This window comes from Phytophthora cinnamomi (genome assembly GCF_018691715.1).
Source record: "Phytophthora cinnamomi strain GKB4 chromosome Unknown Contig5, whole genome shotgun sequence".
In the NCBI taxonomy this organism is placed as follows: Eukaryota; Oomycota; class Peronosporomycetes; order Peronosporales; family Peronosporaceae; genus Phytophthora; species Phytophthora cinnamomi.
This window is the reverse complement of record NW_027150938.1, coordinates 917,310-936,573: the sequence shown is the minus strand read 5'-3', so window position 1 is coordinate 936,573 and position 19,264 is coordinate 917,310. Positions and strand designations below refer to the sequence as shown.

At 56.6% G+C, this 19,264-nt stretch overlaps 7 protein-coding genes across 7 annotated transcripts; 1 reads left to right on the top strand and 6 right to left on the bottom strand.

The window, feature by feature from the left end:
- Positions 1-1,111: 1,111 nt before the first annotated feature.
- Positions 1,112-2,615, bottom strand: IUM83_09890 (Armadillo-type fold; the record flags this gene model as incomplete). The annotated part of the gene is made up of 4 exons (XM_067934364.1): positions 1,112-1,165; positions 1,230-1,332; positions 1,409-1,580; positions 1,646-2,615. 4 exons carry the CDS (start codon positions 2,613-2,615, stop codon positions 1,112-1,114), a joined length of 1,299 nt encoding a protein of 432 aa, XP_067799447.1.
- Positions 2,616-3,212: 597 nt separating this feature from the next.
- IUM83_09889 (uncharacterized protein) lies at positions 3,213-4,321 on the bottom strand (the record flags this gene model as incomplete). Its single annotated transcript, XM_067934363.1, has 2 exons — positions 3,213-3,635; positions 3,725-4,321. The coding sequence occupies 2 exons, from the start codon at positions 4,319-4,321 to the stop codon at positions 3,213-3,215; spliced, it is 1,020 nt and encodes a 339-aa protein (XP_067799309.1).
- Positions 4,322-5,245: 924 nt separating this feature from the next.
- IUM83_09888 (eukaryotic translation initiation factor 4 gamma put) lies at positions 5,246-5,683 on the bottom strand (the record flags this gene model as incomplete). The annotated part of the gene is made up of 1 exon (XM_067934362.1): positions 5,246-5,683. One exon carries the CDS (start codon positions 5,681-5,683, stop codon positions 5,246-5,248), a length of 438 nt encoding a protein of 145 aa, XP_067799310.1.
- A 699-nt stretch (positions 5,684-6,382) lies between these two features.
- Positions 6,383-7,343, bottom strand: IUM83_09887 (proline-trna ligase associated domain containing protein; the record flags this gene model as incomplete). Its single annotated transcript, XM_067934361.1, has 5 exons — positions 6,383-6,547; positions 6,609-6,677; positions 6,755-6,887; positions 6,974-7,072; positions 7,153-7,343. The coding sequence occupies 5 exons, from the start codon at positions 7,341-7,343 to the stop codon at positions 6,383-6,385; spliced, it is 657 nt and encodes a 218-aa protein (XP_067799311.1).
- Positions 7,344-10,273: 2,930 nt separating this feature from the next.
- On the top strand, positions 10,274-12,132 carry IUM83_09886 (trichohyalin-like protein; the record flags this gene model as incomplete). The annotated part of the gene is made up of 2 exons (XM_067934360.1): positions 10,274-12,004; positions 12,073-12,132. The coding sequence occupies 2 exons, from the start codon at positions 10,274-10,276 to the stop codon at positions 12,130-12,132; spliced, it is 1,791 nt and encodes a 596-aa protein (XP_067799414.1).
- Positions 12,133-12,373: 241 nt separating this feature from the next.
- Positions 12,374-17,076, bottom strand: IUM83_09885 (eukaryotic translation initiation factor 4 gamma put; the record flags this gene model as incomplete). The annotated part of the gene is made up of 5 exons (XM_067934359.1): positions 12,374-12,534; positions 12,619-15,401; positions 15,487-16,694; positions 16,769-16,899; positions 16,983-17,076. The coding sequence occupies 5 exons, from the start codon at positions 17,074-17,076 to the stop codon at positions 12,374-12,376; spliced, it is 4,377 nt and encodes a 1,458-aa protein (XP_067799412.1).
- Positions 17,077-17,259: 183 nt separating this feature from the next.
- IUM83_09884 (mRNA splicing factor) lies at positions 17,260-19,221 on the bottom strand (the record flags this gene model as incomplete). The annotated part of the gene is made up of 8 exons (XM_067934358.1): positions 17,260-17,391; positions 17,531-17,647; positions 17,753-17,857; positions 17,921-18,016; positions 18,131-18,260; positions 18,362-18,555; positions 18,649-18,755; positions 18,837-19,221. 8 exons carry the CDS (start codon positions 19,219-19,221, stop codon positions 17,260-17,262), a joined length of 1,266 nt encoding a protein of 421 aa, XP_067799413.1.
- Positions 19,222-19,264: the final 43 nt, after the last annotated feature.

The window sequence follows — 19,264 nt, the reverse complement described above, 5'->3', positions numbered from 1 at the left end:
GTATCAAGAGAGCTCGAGCGAGACAATGATGGGACCTTCCTTCTGCTAGACGGTGACCTGGGCTTTTTGTCAGCCACTCCAGCAGCCTTTGACGTTCCAGCCGAGTCGCCGCGCTCTCGTTTCCTCTCTTGTCTCGAGTCCCCCCGGTCGTTCTTCCTGTAACCTGCTACTAGATCGCTTGGTCTATCCCATCGGCTCGCAGGATCGGATAGCTTTGTCACTACGACGGCAGTTTGTGGACGTAAATGACCGGTGTTCATGCTAGTATCCGTCGGCCACTCGCCATCTCCACTTCCCCACTCCGAAGCGTTCGCTGCAGAATTAGGAAACCTAGCGGTGGAAATTTTAACTCGCTCATTGACCAGCGGTGTTAGACGTGCTGAGTGGGGTCGCGTTGGTGTCTTGGTCCCTCGTGATACGATGGGCTGCTCTAGAGATTGACTGCTTGAAAGCGGAGGGGGAATGACAAATGTCACGCCCTCAGTTCCCAAATAATTGTTCTTTAGAGGACTGAATCGGCTGGATGAATTATCCCGAGAGAAACCTCTATCAGTTTGCGAGGCGAATGTATCGGACGAAGCACCTGTTCGGTGAGTCTTCGATCCTAAGGGTGCGTTGCCGTACGTCTTCATCAAGAGGCGATCGCGTTGCCCGTTTCCGTTGTTCCGTCGCTTCATTTCACCCGCCCTCCGTATGTGTTCATCTCTGCTGCGTGGAAGAGGAAGCCTTGATGCTTTTGGAGTTGTCGATCGGGGGTCATCAGCCAGCTTTACGGGGGAAGTGAAAAAAGAGGAACCTGGAGCATCGCCGAGAGCATGTGATAACTGTCCGAACGAACGTGCATTCTCTGGAGCTGGTACACCCGATGAAGTGCTGGGCCGACCCGCAGGAGACTTGGGTCGCCGGCGGCCAGTCGACTTTAGGCTAGACTCGCCTTTCCTGCTGGTTGCTCGCGGGGAATTGTCACGACCGCGGCTACTCGACGCTCCTGGTGTGATCGAACGCTCTCGTGTTGTTGGAAAGGATGATGTCGAACTTATGGGCTGGGGAGACACGTCTTCATCTAAAATGACTCGAGCTTTTTCATGAACCGTTTTCGACGGCGAATGACTCAGGCTCGTCTCCGCAATTTCACGCAGCGCGGCAGCAGAGAATCGTATAATACCTGTATCACAGCGCACATGTAAGAAAATAGTGCGACAGAGACCGACAACAAAAGAGGAACGCACATCACCTTCGTCAATAGGATACTTTGCCATAACGACGGAGATATCCGCGATGGCACCAACCTCGCGCAAACTCTCGGCTGCGGTAGAACTATTTGATGCAAGACTACGCAACGCAGAAAAAAAACAGCCCCACTTAGTGTTCGGAAGGCAACCCCAACTGCACACATCCGTGAACGTACCACAACAACAAACTGCAAAACGAGCACGTCACTTTCTTGTCTTCGCGGGCCATGCTCTGTCGGGTGAGGGAGACAGCCAGCTCAATGGGGGACTCCGTTTTCCGCCGAGGATCATGCGCGATCAAGGATCCAACAGTCGGCGGCCCACCGAAGTCACATAACTCAGTCAAAACTGGACAAGCAAGTACAGTCAGCCGAGCACGCCTCGCGGACACACTGCGCCCACCCAAGCCTTACCTTCACATGCATAAATCTGCACTTGGCGTGTGAGATTCGAGTACTCGCGGTGACTATCCAGAGACGTGAGCACGAGTGCGAGGATGCTCGGCTCGCTCATCGCGAGCATTTCGCCCTTGCTGGCGTCGCTCGTCTGGGTTAGCACTGCGAGGCAGCCGCACGCGGACGCCTGCAGAATGGCGTCCTCCGGGAAGCTCAGCAGCGCCTGGGCGACCGCGGGGACAATGCCGTGCTGCAAGAAGAGCTCGACGGACTCGGCGCTGAGGTGGCACAGCTTGCGCATGAGCACGCAGCCGTAGCACAGCAGCACCGCGTGCGAGGCGTGCGTCTGGATCGTGGCCAGCAGCCGCAGCTCGCCGTTCTGTTCGTGGATGCACTCGGCCGTGACCTGCGGCGCCGAGCGGATCACGCGCAGCAGCAGCGACAGCGCGTTCTTGACGGCCACCGCGTCTGCGTCCGGTGCGGTGATGGCCGCCATGATGTCCGCGACCTGCTGCTGCGTGCGGGCGACCGAGTCGCTCACGTCTCGTTGCCTCTGCTGCTTCTGCTGCTGCTGCTTCTGCTGCTGCTGCGCGGCCCGCGCCGTGTGCGCAGACGCCTCGGCCGGCTGGCGTCTCTTGGCGGCGGCCGTGCGCGCTCTGCGCTGGGCCTCGGCGCCTGGGGCGGGGGCCTTGTCCTCCAGCGCGTCGTCGTGGCTGGTGCTGGTGCTGGGCCTGGCGGCCAGCGGCCGTTTGGCGCGCGTCCTGCTGCTGGTCTTGCTGCTGTCGGGCGCCAGGCGGTCGCGCGCCACGCGCTCCTCGACGCGGCCGTCGGCGTAGAACACGTCGACGGCGCCGCTGGAGCGCAGGCGCTGCACGCGGCCGAGTCTCTTGGCGCCGCCGCTGTCGCTGGCCTTGGGCTTGACGGCCACGCAGTCGCCCACGCCCAGCTGCGGCTGCGGCTGCGGCTGCTGGCTGCTGCTCGGGCGCATGCTCGGATCTTGTCGCTCGCGGGGGCTCGGACGGGCACTTTCGCGAATGACTCTTGGCAGGATCGGGCGCGCGCCGCTTGAGTGGACTCATGGGCGTCATTCGCCACACTGCCGCCAGGCTAAGTAACTACCTTCCTCGAGGCCTCTGGTCATGGCGCTCTGCTTCACTAGCGCTGGCGTTGGACGGGTTCTGGCCGCTACAAAGGCCAAGTCTAATCGTGAGCACAGATTTGAGCGAGTTTGAGTGAAGCTGCGTGTGTTTCTCAACTGTAGACGTGAGCGGATGCACGGACTGCATCGCTAACGCCAAGTGTATTGCTAATATGGATAGTGTTCCATGCTACGCCGCCACCACCACCATGACCGTGATCCTCTTCATTGGGCGGTCTCTCACTGCGCCTCCGCACACACGTCCCCTTCGGGCCGGCAGCATACAGTCCCGCACCGACTGCATTGGCAGGACACTGGCAGTCACGCACAGCTTCCTTCGACTTGTCCTTGAGACCGCAAGACTACTCAAACCTGCGCTTGGCCAGTTTGTCTCCTTCCAAGCCTGAGCAGGCTTTCGTAGGTGGAGATGAAGTGCTCTGCTCTCCGTTAGGGTGGGGCCGTAGACATTGGCGCTCGCCAGGACGCTCGGGTGCAGCGTCCAGATGTACCGGGGCTGTGTCGAAGCAGCATCAGCTCTTGAAACGACGGGCCATACTCTCGGTGACAGCGTCCGACCTCGGCAAATAGCAGAGCAGCCTCCGACACGGTCTTCACGTTCACGGGCATGTAGCGTCCCACAGCCCGGAGAGCCTGCTCGTTGGTGTCGGAGTTCGCTTTCTCCCATACGACGACTCTGCGTTCCAGCTCTGCCGTGAACTCACCCGACGAGATGCACTGGTCGAGCTTCCGCTCGAGTTGCGCGTACTCCTGTCGGAGCTTGCTATATTTGATTGCAGCCATCCGGGATACAATCGTGTTCGCCAGGTCCATGTAGCTAATCTCTAGCGCGGATTGCTTGAGAGCCTCGGGCTGGACAAAGTCCACCACCAGCGGTGTTTGCGTGGACACCTTGACTTCCTCCGTCTTATCGTTCTTGTCTAACGCGTCCACGACGCCACAGCCGGCGACAATTGCTTGAACTTCTCTTCGTCTTCGTCTTCCTCCTCCTCCTCCTCCTCCTCCTCCTCCTCCTCCACCAACTCCTTCACCTCCAGCGCCTCCTCCACCATCTTTTCCATCTTGATGCCGTTCACCTTCATCGACCCCTCATCCGCCTGGGCACTGGGAAGCATCCACATCTGCGTCAGGATGCCCGTTGACAGGACGATGTTGGACACCATAATCACCAGTGAAATCTGCACTTGAGTTGTAGGATAGGCTTCGCCGGCACCAGCGTCTTCGCCGTCGACGAAGTTTTTCCGTGAGGTTGGCTCCTGCTCCTCGGCCACCACCACTTGCTTGAAGGCACCTCCGATGGCACACCACTCAGCCCGTCTCGTCACCTTGTGGTCGACCTTCTTTTTCCTCCTCTCCTTGTCGTTGTCGTCGTTGTTGGTTGATTGTTGCTTACTTGATGAGTTTGCGAATGGCAGGAGCAGGAAAAGGAGCGGGGCTTCTGCCACTGCCGCAGAAATTCTCACCTTCAGCAACAATTCTCTCGCGCGCTGAAGTCTGGCGATGGAAGACACCGGGTCTCCCAGATAGCGCTGCTGCATCGGGAGCGGAGGCGGCGATGGCGACTGCACCGACCCGGACTACATGTAGTCACTAGCCGAAAGATACCCGAGGGTATAGATGGAGCACCCAAGTTGAAGCAGTTCTGTAGCATGTCGATCCATCTGTTGACCAAGTCGCCACTTGATGCTGTAGCGGTTCTTGTTAGGTTCTAGCACGCATACGCACCAGGTACACCCAAAGAGCACCGTCCTGCCAATGATGCAGACCTACGTCGGCAGGACAGACCAGCAGCTGCTGGCTCTGTCGTCCTGCATGATTGTGGCCAGTTTTCGCACAAGAAGAAGGCGGACAACACGCACCATAAAGCCCGAGTACACGTGGTGGTCCAGACACCGCCACACATCCACGACCTTGTAAGATATCATCAGCAGGAACTTGACCACCGATACCCTGTACATGGCTACAGAAGTTGTCTGTGAACTCGCAACAGGGGGGGGTAGCTTCGAGGGTAATAAAAGGAGCCGGCAGCGCGATTTCCGAAGCATAGAACGAGTGGGCTGAGTCATCTTTAGTATCGTGTAGTTGACACTGCAAACCATATCGAGGGAGCTCTCCTTTTGCTGATGATAGTGCTATTTGTACGCCCAGTGGAGCAGGGCGCCTTTAGGCTGTGCACTGCTCGGGTGGTAGCTCCAAGGACTGGTTGCTCGCTCTCGAACTGGATTATTGATGGGACTAATTCAATACGAACGCTAAAGTAGTGAACTACGCTGACCGCCTCGTGCTATGGCACTCTGGTACGGGTATACAGCCCCCCTTTCCTGACTGATTCGCACAATGGTTAATTGTCACTGACAATTTGTTAGTGCACCACAAGCGGGCTTGACAGGAGATCAGCACACGCAACCTATGCAGCGGCTAAGACGCGACCGATGTAGAACACTTCAGCTTCCACGAGGAGCTTACTCAGTCCGAACTCGCTTGTTGTGGAAAAGTTGACCAATCTCGTTGCGCGCCTTCTCCTTCTCCATGCTGTTCGCATCCCAGCGGTTTGCCCGAAGGCCAATCACAGCTTGCACTCGACTCGCGAACTCAGGTGGCAGGCGCGTACGACCGTTTAACTTGCTTTTGAGCATCCAGTAGTACTTGGACACCAGTGGGTCTTTGGATCGAGATTCCAGCCGATCACCGATCAACTCGGATTCCAGGAGCGTACACAGTGCCTCCAGATTGACTTTATCCGGTCCGACGTGCGGATTTAATAGGTCAAGCTCGCCAGCGATGTTCTGCCGGACATCAAGCAAAACTTCCATACACCGGTGCATCGTCGACACGTCCACTATTCCTCGTCGAAGCAATGCTGCCAGGAAGTGGCACGTCCCCAGCTTGCGTTGTTTCATCTTTTCTGCGTCTGCTTTCCTCAGTTTTTGTTTGCTGTTGGTCCCCAGCTCTTGTGGCAGCACCTCAGGAGAACGGTCCGAACGGGGTGGAAGTCTTTTTCCAGTTTTGCTGCTGAGCGACTCCGATACGGCCGTTGTAGCACAATTTGAGGCGAGACATAGTACAAGCTCTCGCTTACGCCTTTCCAGAGCTTGAACAATTTCCCACCTTGGTTGAAGCGGGTGTCGTAGATCAAATTTGGAGGTGCTTCTTTAAGCTGGTCAGTAAAGTGTTGACGGGCAACAGTTCTCGAGTTGAATGGACCAGAAACCAGCCGAGGTGGCGCATCTTCGACCGATTAGTAAATCAAGCCGTCCCATATCGAGCTTCTAGTTAGCTTCTGCGAGCACTTCTCCTCCAACTCTTCGCAAACATCGGCGTAGGCGTCGCAACAGTGAAGTTGGCTAAGCGCCCTCTCGAAAATGGCGTTGACAGCATCATTCAGCTCTTGAACATTCGTCAGTTGCACACTAGCCAACGACATCTTCTCGACGAGAGTGCAAAACCAAGCGAGATGGTATATTTTTCTTCACGGACCATGCAAAGCAGTTTCTAGGACCCAACTGCCACGTCCGTTATGGACTACGCACCATCGATGGAGACTGACTTGTTGGTCTACTGAATAGCAAGATATTTGTTATCTCTAACTTCGCGATCACTCATTGTTCAAGGTCGGTGCGAAGTGTCGTGATCCCGTCAGCCACGCGAGCACCCAAGGCCTTCACCAGGTCCTGCACGCTGGTGCGCAGCTTCACGGTCTCCGCACCGCCACCGAGCCACAGGAACGGCGGCTTCAACGCCGCGACATCTCCCGCCACAATAACCTGCAGTGGGGAATGGTTAGTCACGCTCGCTCAATGCTACCTAGAGACTTGTGAGGTATACCGGAATGGGCGTCTTCATGCCGAACGTGGATACTCCGTTGTGGCCAAAGCCCGTAAGCTGCTCCGACACCTGCACAGCGTAGACAGCAGACAACCACTGCGTCAGCACAGACATAACATGTCAAACTCCACAGCCACCGCCCTCACCTCTCCGGGGGCGTGCTGGAAGTTGAATTTCTTGCGCGACGGACGGTCCGCCTCCGGGATGCTGTCGCGCACGAAGCGGCGGAGCTGCTCCGCGTCCAGCTTGGAGTTGTACTGCAGCACCACGCAGTAGTATCTGCAGCAGCAGCAGCAACGACAACGAGCAGAGTGGCGTGAGTCTCCTTGCTCCCTCCTCCTCTGCCTTAATTAACGCCCACCCACCGGCTGTTGAGAGGGTCCTCCACGCCGCCGTTCGTGCACGCCACGTTCTCCACAATGATGCTCTTGCACAGGTGCGGGATCGCGCAGCCCAGCAGCCCCCTGCACTCGACAGCCACCACAGTTCTGGTTAGTGGCAGCTGCAGTAGCTTTCATCGAGTCAGCCAGACAGCCAGACAGACCCTCTCTGCGCCAGCGTCCACTGGTAGTAGTCGCCGGGCGCCGTCTTGAGGGCAGCGCTGGCCAGCTTCTCGCGCTGCAGGTGTTGCTTCACACGCCGCACGCCCTCGAGGTCGTCGAGTCCACGCTCCAGCGCGGCCAGGCGCTCCTGCGCGGCCGCCAGACGTGCCGTCACCTCGTCGATGGTTGTCATGGTCGCTACGATTTGTTACGGTGGATACGTTGTGTGCGGCTTGTGTTAATTAAGCCCGCGAAAGCCGATCGCTCGATGGAGAAACTCGATTGACGAGGAGCTGTGGCTGGAGGCAAGGGCGGCTGAAAGGCCACGGTGTGCTGTTCGGGGACTGCTTCACCTACCATATACGAGAGCTGCTTGGACGATGCATGGGTAGTCATCGCCAGAGGTTGTGGGCGCTACGTAGACCAAGACGAGGTGGTGAAGAGTTTCTTCCACGGCCCGTGAAAGGGGACGACTCGATTTGAGAAGATGAAGGGTCTCCCCATCGGGCGGGCGTGGTGACTGCCTTGGGGTTTGTCCTCGTCACTTTCAAGAGAACAGTGCTGAAGCATCGACAATAACGGTGATACTGTTCGCCAAGAATGCCCAAAGAGGATGATCTATGGCGAGGCGCCGAGTTTGCCGGGGTTATACACGTTGCACGCCCCGTTCAAGAGACCTCCACAGGGGATAGCAACAGCAACGAATCCACTAGGACCAAGAGGCCAGGTGATTCACTCGTGGACGCTGGACGCGACCTGAAATACCTGTTGCCAAGATCTTCACTTTCAGCTATGACGAGGATGGGACCCTGAAGCACTCGATTGAACCCTTCCAGCTCCGTCTAGTGCATTTTGCAAGGTGTTATGGGTTGCATCTACCCAGCCTGTGACGGATTCATGTAACTATACATGATTCGTCAATTTCTTCATACGTAAATTGTCAATTGGTACATTTGGTGTGCACGTCAATTCTCTGGATTTTATCCAGAGTCCTTAGGCGGAATGCCATTATTGTCTAATCGGAATACCTGCTGAATATGATTCATTCGGTTCGGTTCAAAGGCGCTTGAGGGGACTGTGATGTTGAATTACCTGTTCTCAAATCAAATTATGCTGGCGTGTTGATCCATCCAGTTTTTATTAAATTTAAAAAACCTATTATTTCAAATAACTTGTACTCGAGTATAATACCTGTGACGGAAATTTATCTGATCACTCAAGCGACATTCGCGGATTTGTTTCGCGTTCAAGTAACATGTAGTCATCGGGGTGGCCGACTCCGTTCATTAAGACTATTATTCGGTCGTGCAACGACCGCGCCTGCCAGGCGTTTGACACGAGCGACATCAGCCTCGTTGACTCGATGGCTCAATGATCGAGTCATCTTTGCCACATGATCTGTACTTGTACGATGACACGGTGCAGCAGCGTTTACCAAGTGCTACCTTGTTTTTTTCGTTTCGAACTGATGTACATTAGTGTCACATAAACTTCTTAGATCTAACGAATGCTGATGACCTTGACGACAGACGTCTCTAACAATCCGTCCTTGTGGATTGCTTCCTTGATCGTCGTACCATTTGACTCCGACGGTCAGCGTTCGCTTTCCACGACTGAAATGCACGCACCCTGGCATTTATGTGCCAACGGCGATGGAAATAGAGAACGAGGCGGATACCTTACCGAGGGAAGAGGTGCAAGCGAACCAGCCCATCGGTCAGAGAACTTCGGCCAAGTGTTCTCGGGTTCCTTCAGGGGCGACAAGGTGGTAGCGATGAATCTGCTGCCCTACCCACGATAACGACGACCATGTCGACGGTTTCCTCGCCGAAGTCAAGATTACCGCGACGCATAACCACTCGCACGTTGTGCGCTTCGTGGGTGTCGCGTGGACGTCCGCGTCGGACCTTTGGGTGGTGCTCGAGTTCATGGGCGGCGGCGACCTCCGCTCGCTGCTGTATCGGTACATCGAGTCGGGACACTGGTCGGTTTCGATCGAGAGAAGATTACCATCGCGCTGCACGTCTGCCACGCGCGTTCGTACACCTGCACTCGCTGGCGCCGGCGATCATCCACTGCGACTTCACGTCGCGCAACGTCCTGCTAAGCAGCGACCTCGCGGCCAAGCGGACGGACTTCGGCATCTCTCGCGAGAGGCTGGACCGCACCATGACGGCGGGCGTCGGGACGTCGCGCTGAATGGCGCCGGAGGTCATGCTCGGGGAATGCTGCGACTACAAGGCTATCATGTTCTCGCTCGGCGTGCTGTTGTCGGAGCTCGATGTGCAATCGCTGCCGTCCGAGAAGAAGACGAGTATAATCACTGCGCTTGCGGCACTGATGGAAGTTGGGGCCCAGGGACCGGCCAGCTCCAGCGATTTCGCTACAGCGCCTTAGTCTGGGCTCAAAATTAGTCGGGGTCAGACTAATTCATGTGCTACAGAAATCAGGATGTTCATATTTAGTCTGGGCACAAATATTCATAATTAGTCTGTCTGAACTGGGCTCGTCTTGGGCAAGTGGCTTGGTTCCTGCCCATCCATTCCCATCAATTAAGCACGCAACGCTATGATGTGATGCGGCTTATCGCTTGGTGTTGACGGAATATGGTCAGTAACACAACGTTTCCCTCGCTTACAGGAGATCATCCAGAAGTACCCACTGGAGTTTGCAGGCAAACCGAAGGAGGGCGGCGAGACAGCAGAAGAACAAGAGCCGATCAACGAAGACGAAAGTGAAGCTAGATGCCACATATAGCGAGCAGGAACCCATATACTCGACAAAGCTATCGTTTGATGTCTGAAACGCGTTCTCTTTATCACTAGCAGACTATTTCGTATTCAAAATCAGTCTATGTTCAAAACTAGTCTGTCTGTTTTGAAGACAGACTAATTATTGTGTTTGGTGCTGGACATCACGAATGCTTTTAGCAATGTTTTAGCAACGCACATGATCGTTTCTCGAGCTGTGTGAGCCCTCATGAGTGAAAAAATAGAACCTTTTTTCACTCATGAAGGGCTCGCAAAATAGAACCATGTTGCAGTGCTGAGGGCGCAACGCTTGACCAGCTCATTTTGCGCACCAGGCTCGACAAGTTGCTGCGCGTAGCGTGTCGAGATCGACATGATCGGGAAGCCCGTGCCTCGAGCCATGAGCTCCAGGACCTCGGACGTGCAGTCGCTGGCCTCGATGAGCACGGTGCGCACTGTGGATCGCGAACGGCTGCGAGACAAGGCGCGGCAGATGCAGATGAAGGAGAATCTGCGCCTCGCCATGTGCACCCGCCTGCAGCAGAAGCTGCGCAAGAGCCCCAAGGTGGCGGAGGAGATGGCCTCGGAGGTGCTGCGAGTCGTCAAGCAGCGAGGCCTCCCAGCCGGCGATCTGTCGGACACGGCGCTGGCGGAGATCGTCGACGAGCTCTCGGCGCGTCGGCAGGAGCAGATTTCGCTGGCTGCGCACACGACCAAGCGACCATCGCCACACAACCAAGAGCAGCTAGAGCCGACACCGCCAGCCAACCTGCGCTTGGCGCAAGACCGCGCGTCCGGCAGACGCTCGTCCAAGAGCAAGGAGCACTCGAACAACAACTCGGCGCGCCATGCTAAAGTCGGCTCTCGCGAACGAGGCGCCTCTACTACTACCGGTGGCATCACTAGTCGCAGCGTTGCAGATGACGACAGATACATGACCGAGGCGCAGCTGCAGCAGAAGAGCGTGGGGTTCTCGTTGCCCCCGCGTGTTTCTCCCAAGAAGGAGCGAGGCAATGGCATCTGGGAAGAGATTGTCAAATACAGCTCCATCGAGGAGAAGATGGACGCGGAGCGCACTAAAGAGCGCAAGCTACGAGAGAGACGAGACTACACGTCCAAGCTGGAGGCTCAAGTCTCTCACAAGCGTAGTGCTAAGCAGCAAGAGCGTGAGAACAGTGCCGAGTTCCACCGACAGACACTAGAGAGGATTCGAGAGGCCGAAGACGAGGAGCGACGGAAGGAAGAGGAACGTCTGGAGCGGGAGCACAACCTAATTTCAATCCAGACGCAGCAACGTCTGGCGAAGCAAGCCCAGCACGAGCGTGAACGCGCTGTTAAGAAGGCTCAAGAGCACCAGGCAGCAGAAATGCTCGAGCGACAGCGGAAGGATGATCTCGCTCGCGAAATGGCCCGAAAAGATGCTGAAAAGCGCCGCGTAGAGCAAGTGTTCCAAGATAACGAGGCCCAGCTTGAGCAAAAGCGCCAGCATCAAGCACGTGAGCGCGAATTGGAGCTCAAACTGGCGGAGGAATACATCGCCATGGAGAAGAGAAAGGATGAGGCCCGCAGAAAGCAGATCGAGACCATGGCCGAGAACATCAAGAAGAAGATGAAGATCTTCGACGACACAGCTAAGGCCTCCACCGACGCCAAGGCTCGCGAGGAGGACGATCGAGTGCAGCGATATCAGCAAGAGTACACAAAGAAGCAGGTTGAAGACGAGCGAAAACGACGAGCAGATGCTGAGGCTCGAAGTCTCGCTCAGCAAGAATATCTGCGCATTCAGATGCAGGAGAAACGGGAGCGCGAAGAAGCTCTCAAGTGCGATATGAACAAGCAGGCCGATCTGTGGAAACAGGACCGTGTGGAAGCCGAACGACGAGAAAAGCTGGCAAGACAGCAGCGAGCCATCAGAAACCGCTCTCAACAAGATGTGCTACTCCAGCAGATACGCGAGCGTGAACAACGTAGTCTTCAGGCAGACCAAACAAACCTGGAGGTGCAGCTGAACGCTCGACTACTGCAAAAGATTCACCAACAAGCTGGTGCCGCGCAGAGCCAAGCAGAAGATGTGGTGTCCGAGACGCAGAATCGATCACGAGAAGTAAGTCTGGCTGTGCCTTGTTGTTCATGAAGAGATGCTCACGCTTTCGTCTCTGTGTTGAACTACAGTTGCAGGAGCAGGAGCAGGCCTTGCAGCATCGGCAATCGCAGCGAGCGATCAAATTCTAGACGTCTCAACCTCCAGCAATACACATACGAGTTCACCTTACCATTGCTCTCGTTTTTTACTTTTATTTTTTTTGTATGCTAACTAGCGAGGGATATCCGCAGGGGGGTGTCACCCAGAACGTGCAGATGAGCGCCACCTGAGCACACTATGCACTCGCTAAGAGGTGTTCGCCTCACTTGCCAGCACGGAAGCCGTGCGGTGTTTACTTGGTGGTGGGTGTGCGCCCCGGTTGCCAGATAATCACTTGGTGCGGGCCAGCTCCTCTACGAACTGACCTAGGTCCTCCTGCACCCGCTTCCTACTCACACTATTGTCATTCTTGAGCTCAAGCCACTTGCTAAAAGCCGGGGCCAGCACTGAACCCTCCTTCACTAAGTGCTTGAGCAGCTTCTTCACTTCGTCTGCAGCCATTATCAAACAGCAACAAGAAGCATGAGTTGTTACATTCGCAAACAACAATTTTCGAGGATAAAACAGACACTTACCGTTGTCAGTTCGCGTTTGCAAGATTGCCGACACTAGCCGAACCTGAGTGTCGGTGTTGCCGCAGAATCCAGTAAGCAGCATGCATCGCTCAGCCGACGGCAACTCGCCCTCCTTCGACAAGTTCAGAATAAACAGGCACGCGTACGCCGCAAACAGTGGATCGGTGCGCATTGTCTCGGGGATGTTCTTCTCGATGAATGACACAAGTTCGTTGTACGACAGATCTTTGCTCACCTGCTCCACGAGTCTAAACGCAGGCCCCAGCGGGAGCACCTCTTCGACATCATATTTCTTGATCCACTCCTGTACGTCCTTGGGGGATTGCCGGTATGAGGGGAACACACTCAGCACTGTGACGTTCGTGGCGCTGATCTCCTTCTTCGCCTTTTCCACGTCGGCCGCCTTGAGCAGCTTCAGCACTTCACCAAGGATAGCAGCAAGGAAGCCACCATCGATGAGCTCTTCCATGGCGTCCTTATCCACGGACTGCAGACAACTGCCCAGCAGCCAATCCAGAGAAACGCCCGTAAGACTCGATTCCTTGATGAAGCGCGCCACGAATTCAGCCATGTGCTCATGAAGCTTCGGCACATCGCACCAAAGATCACCGCACAACTCAATCGTTTTCTCAATAGCGTAGCGGATGCCAACAAACGAAAGGGTCTTGGTTTCCAGGCTCAGCTTGTCGAGCAGTTCAACCATCTTTTCGCGCGCTTCCACCTTCGCGTCAATGGCCTCCTTCAGAACTTCGAAGGCAAAGACACGGTTAACGTCCTCGTGGTTCTTAAACTCCTTCTGGACCTCCACAAGGCACGCCTCAGCCTCCTTTAGATCAACAATCGAGACATACTCTTCAGCGATGGATTTAGCCTTCTTTCCGATCTTCTCTTGGGCGTCGTCGTCAAGCGGTGGGATCACCTTGGCACGAGCAGGCGATTGGGGTTTCTTCGCTCCTGCCGCCGCACGACGGGTAGGGAAGCTGGCTGGTGATCCGCTAGGGCCACCGCGTCCTTGCCGAGCGCCAACGCCAAAGGCAGCGGGTCGACCAGAGGGTCCAGTCTTCACCGACTCATCACGCGCTCCGATGCCACGCGGAAGCGTCATTTGCCTGTTGCTGTTTCCACGGCTATTCATTGACTGCGAATGCTGGTACACAGGCGCCATTGTTGAGCGACCACTGTTAAATCCATCGCGAGACGAGTTCGATCGGCGGTCCGACCTGAAGTGGTCGCGATCTCCGCGGTCACGACCTCCTCCACTGGGTGCACTGCTCGGAGGCGCACGTGCTTCTCGTTCTGCCTCCTTACGGATCTCGGTCAGGGTCTTCTGCTTCAATTCCTTCCGGCGTGGCTCCCATCTGTGTTGGCGCAACTCGATCACGTCCTTGATCATGAAGGTGATACGAGACGACAGACGCTTGTCCTTCACCAACTTGTTCTCCAAATAGTGGAAGTACGCCGGCATGAAGCCCTGCGCGCCATGCTTGTCCAGGTCCTTACCCATCGTTGTCAGTAATTTGGCCAACGACTCGATGCTCTCCTCATCAGGAGCGTTGCTGGGGTGCACGCACACCATCATACCGTCACTGTTCGGACGAACGTCCATCAGCTTCATGATGCACTCGTGCATAATACGCTCTTGCAGCATGCCCTTTCGGTACAGCTCACCGATGAAGCGGATGTTACCAAGCATTCGCAGCTTCATGATCAGCCGTTTCTCTTCGTAGTCTGCCTCCATCTGCGGGGTGATTTTACCATCTTCTTTGTCTTTCTTGAAACTCTGTTCTAGCTCCTCATAGATGTTATCCTTTTCGAACTCTTCTTGGCAGGCATTTAGCAAAATGCGCTTGAATGAGCAAGTCTTGATTGCGGAGCGGCTCGCACCCTCGTGGTTCTCGAAAGGGCCGTTCAGAACCTGGTCCTCGCCCAAGTCATCCAAATCCTGGCCCGACCAGTAGTACTTCGGCTCATTGGGGTCCTCTTCCACCCACACCTTGATGAACTTGTGGTCACGGACACGAACTTCGCTCAACTTCATGTTGGAAGGAGCAGGAACTGGTTCAAATTCATCACCACCGGCCGACTCCAGGGCGCTGCTTACGTTGTCGAAAGGTCCGACTACTTCCGAGTCCGAATCAGACATGGCAGTCCAGTAAAACATCTTATCATCGTCATTTTGGACAATCTTCAAGAATGACCACACCTTCCAGTTGGTTTCCAAGTGCACACACAAATCAGCGTACATATCACAGAAGTTCGGCTCGCTCACAGCCTTGTCGAAAATGATCTTGATGACCGCCTGCAGCATTTCAAGGCTTTCCATGTTGATAGCTGTCAACTGTCCAGCCAAACGATCGAACTTCTCGCGGGTCATCTTATTCATGACGGAGTTCACATTCTTCTTGGTCACTTCCAACGTCGAAGCGTTCTTTGTCGGGATCCAGCGGTTGGCCGATCTCGTCAAAGGCTTAACAGGTCCATCCAGAAGAGGGGGGTCCGGGGGACCGCCACGACCACCACGGCCGCCGCGGCCTCCACGCTCTCCCCTGCCGCGCTTCGGGAGATCCTGCGACCGTGCCCACTGGCCACCACCCGAGCCACCGCGTGATCCTTGGCGTCCCGAGCCGCCAGACTGTTTATCGCCACGTTCCCAGCCAGCTCCGTTGCGACCTCCGCGCGATCCACCACGCGAAACAGCCACCTCGCTGGTAATCTCCATCGACGGCCACTTGGAATCAGGACCAGTTGCAGCATCCGGCAGTTCCTTATACTCTTCACGGAAGCTGTATCACCATCACATACGAGCATTTTGTTAGTATCATAGCAAGTGTGTATTTGTTCGTACACAAAATCCCTCTTGCAGCGTACCTCATCAAAAGCTCCAGCGTGTAGGTCAGCTTGCCGCCTGACTTTTTCTGCACAACCACGCTCACGTCCGTCGTTTTTTCGACTGTGCTGGATGCCGGTTTATCAGCAACATGGGTTTTCTCCTCCGTTTCCGCAGCAAGAGCCTTCTGCTCCAGCGCAGTTGGTACTGTGTCCTGTGCCGGCACCTTCTTCTTCGGCGAGATTGTCTTTGATTGCTTCGTAGTCGAAACCTCCGCCTTCGTCTCCTTGACATTCTTGGTCTTCGGAGATGATACCTCCGTACTGGTCGTAGTGGTTGTTGTGGTTGTCGTCGTTGTAGTGGAGGAGCCAGTCTTAGTAGTCTCCGACATCTTTTCTACCGTCTTTTCGACAGGTGTCTTGGCAGCAGTCTTCGTTTCCTTCACTGCGGCAGGCTTAGCCTCCTTCACTTCCTTGGGCTCCTTTGCGTCCTTAATTTCCTTCGCGCCGTTCGTGGCCGACATCGATTCCTTAGCAGGTTCAGCGGCCGTTGCTGGTTTCTCGATGGTTGCCTTCTTCTTGGGAGATTTCTTCGGCGATTTTGTGACGGCTTTCACAGATCCGTTCTGCTTAGCGTCAGTCTGTGGGGTTTCCGGAGCAGGCGGAGCGGCGGGCTCTTCCTTGACGGGCGTCGGTTCCTTCTTCTGCGGGGTGCTCTGTGCAGTGGTGCTGGTGCTGGCAATCGCAGCCTTGGCGTCTTCCACCGCGGTGGTGGCACCGGCATCGCTAGGACGTTCCGGCGACGAGCCTTTTCCGATGACGATGGCCTTGCCAGTCTTGGGGTCGATGATGTCCAGTCGTTTCCGCTCGCGCTTCGGGGGCGGCTGGTGCTGCGGCTGCGGGACTGGCATGGGCATGGGCATTCCTCCCATGCCCATGCCCATATCCTGCATGGGGGGCATGCCGTACATTGGGGGCCCACCCATGTACTGGCCGGGGCCCAGCATGTACGGGGGCGGCATCTGCATCTGCGGCGGGTAGTATCCCTGTGCGGCCGGGTTCATGGCGCCTCTGGGCATGTACTGCTGCTGCTGCTGGTGGTGCATGGCGCCCCGCGGGGGGCCGCGCATCCCCCGGGGCTGGTGGTGGTGGTGGCCGCCGGGGGGCCCGCGCATCTGCTGCGGCATGCCGGGCGCACCCATGGGCGGCGCGGGACTGTAGCCCATGGGGCCGTTGTAGGGCCGTGCGGTCTGCACAGGCAACAGCAAGGAAAAGGGCCCAGGTGAGGACGAGAGAGCGAGGCAAAAGATCGGCGGCCACGTACGTGCTGCAGGTTGAAGCCCCCGCCCTGCTTGAAGACCGGCGCGTTGACGTCCATGCCGTCGGCCCCTGGAGGCGTCATCTGCGGGTGCGCGGGCGCGTCGTGCTGCTGCGGGCCGCCCTTGGGTCTGTACTCTGCGGGGTCATAGATCGATCGACTGTTAGCCTGGCGGTTGCTGGGCGGTGGCGGCTGGCGGTTGGTTGCGCCACAGACGTACCGAGGTGGTGCGGGTTGCCGCGCGGGTGCGGCGCGCCGCCGCTGGGGCCGTAGCCGCCGCGGCCGGGGGTGGAACTGGGGTGCTGCGGCTTCATGCTTCCATCCACCGAGCGTCTCCTTCTCGCTGCCTAAAGCTCTCCCCTTGTCCTGGACGAGCTCAGTGGGGGATTGGGCTCAAAAGGGCCAAGCAAAACCACCGACTTGGCGTTTGTATGCGCGATTGTGTAACATCTGTGTGCATTGTGTACCATCGGTGTGGCGGGAGCTCTCCCGCCAAATTAGCTGCGCAGGAACGCGGCGGCAATTGCCGCGTTCGCCGCCTCCTCCTCGTCTCGCTGCCTCTGCTGGCGGGCCTGCAGCTCGGTCGCAGTCGGCAATGGGGCCACGTCATCGGTAGCGGCGCTGCGGAGCTGCGAGGGGCGCGACAAGCAGCAGCAGTCAGAAACCCCTCAGAAACCGATGACCATCACTCTGCATACAGTACCACGTGGCGTACGTGGCACGGTATCTTTTGATCGAGTATCGCAGGGGACTTGCTCTTGCACTTACCTCGTCCTCGGGCACCACGACGGGCGCGAACTCGTCCAGCTCCAGCAGCTCGGCGCCCGCGTCCCAGCCGAAGCGACTGGCGAGAAGCTGGCGTAGGTGGAACGCCTTCTGTCGGAGCTGCTCCGAATGTAGAAATGATATAACACACGTGTGAGTCATCAGCATCTGGAGGTGGTGGACCCTTTTCGCCTCGAACCGTCCTTCAAAACGAAATGGACTGACCTGCGGCGGGGCGTCGTCGTCCTCGAGCAGCTCCAGCAGCGACAGCAGGCACGGGCCCAGGAAGTTCTCGCTAGTCGTTTCGTCCTGGAAAAAGTCCTCGGGGATCTGTCGAGCAGCTGAGGTGAGGGTGCGCGTCAGGTGGACACACTTTGATGTTGACGCACGCACCTGTTCCAGTTGCGTTCGGAAGAGCTTGATGAACGCGAGAAACAGCGCCACGTGGGTAGACAGCGCTTGCTCACATGAGCACAACAGCGCAATGAACTGAGCATCAGAAGAAGCAGCAAAGCAGACGTTAGACGATACCAGTTGCATATGCGAGATCGGTTCGTTTACAAGGCAACAACTTGTAGCAAAAATTTGCTGGTGTGAACGTACCTGCTTCCACTGCTCCAGTGCAGCAAGGGACGACAACTGCAGGAATACAAGAAATGACAGCTGCAACTCGCCGATGAGCTCCTTCCAGTCGCCGCCGAAATCCGTTTGGATCAGTTCCTCTAGCCTTTCACTGGCATCGATAGAAACAAAACAGTGTGGGTTACAATTAAATTCACTGCGTCACCTGACAAGAAAGTTTGTTTAGCGTCGGGCATGTACATCGACACTCACCTCCGATCGAAATGATAGGTTGTTCGCGCTTCCGCCGACAGATCTGCTCGAGTCTTCTGGAGCGCAGTAAATCGCACTGTTCGTGGAAGGTCTGGAAAGTATGGGATCACGCCCTCCTGAGCTTTAGTCGAGGTTGCCGCGTCTTCCACCGCGTCACCAGGTAGGAGAATGGCTCCAAACTCCACGCCGCTGCGCTGCATGAACACAAATCAAACGGTGCAACCACACACCGAGGAACCATCAGCACTTGTCAATTTCCTGCACCACCAGCGCCTCCAGTTCCCAACCTGCAACACTGACGGCGTCATGAAGTTGGAGAGTCGCTGCCACGTTTTCAAGTGCTGCTTCGGGTACGGCCCCAACCCGCTGTCAAGTTGGAACGACAAGACGGCGCCTGCAGCAGCCACAACGACCAACAGCAGCAGTGTCAGAGCAGTAACTCACAGCCAGCGGCTCAGTGCGTCAGGCGCCATACGCTCGAGGTTATCGACATTCAGGCTTGGTCGCGGCGGCCCCAGCTCCTCCTTCTCCAGGCTCCACTCGCGTACGATCACCTGGGCGTGGCGCTCCACGTGCACGAAGAATCCCTGTCGGATGCCGTGCTCCTGCTCCCGAGAGCGGAAGACCACGAAGTGGATCCCCAGCGGCAGGAACTTGACGCCCTGGAATTTGGACCCCGTGCGGAACACCTCGTAGTCCACGCCGAACTCCGTGGCTGCGGGGACGTCCAGGCACACGAGAAAGCCGCCCACAGCAGCGGCAGCGCTACTGCTTGACTGTTCGCTGGCTGACTCGTGCTCGGCGCCGCGCAGCACGCGAGAGAAGAGGTCGGCAGCCGAGTCGCCGCCAGCCCCATCCATTGGAACGAATACGGCGAAGTGATTGGGTTACACAGGGGTTACG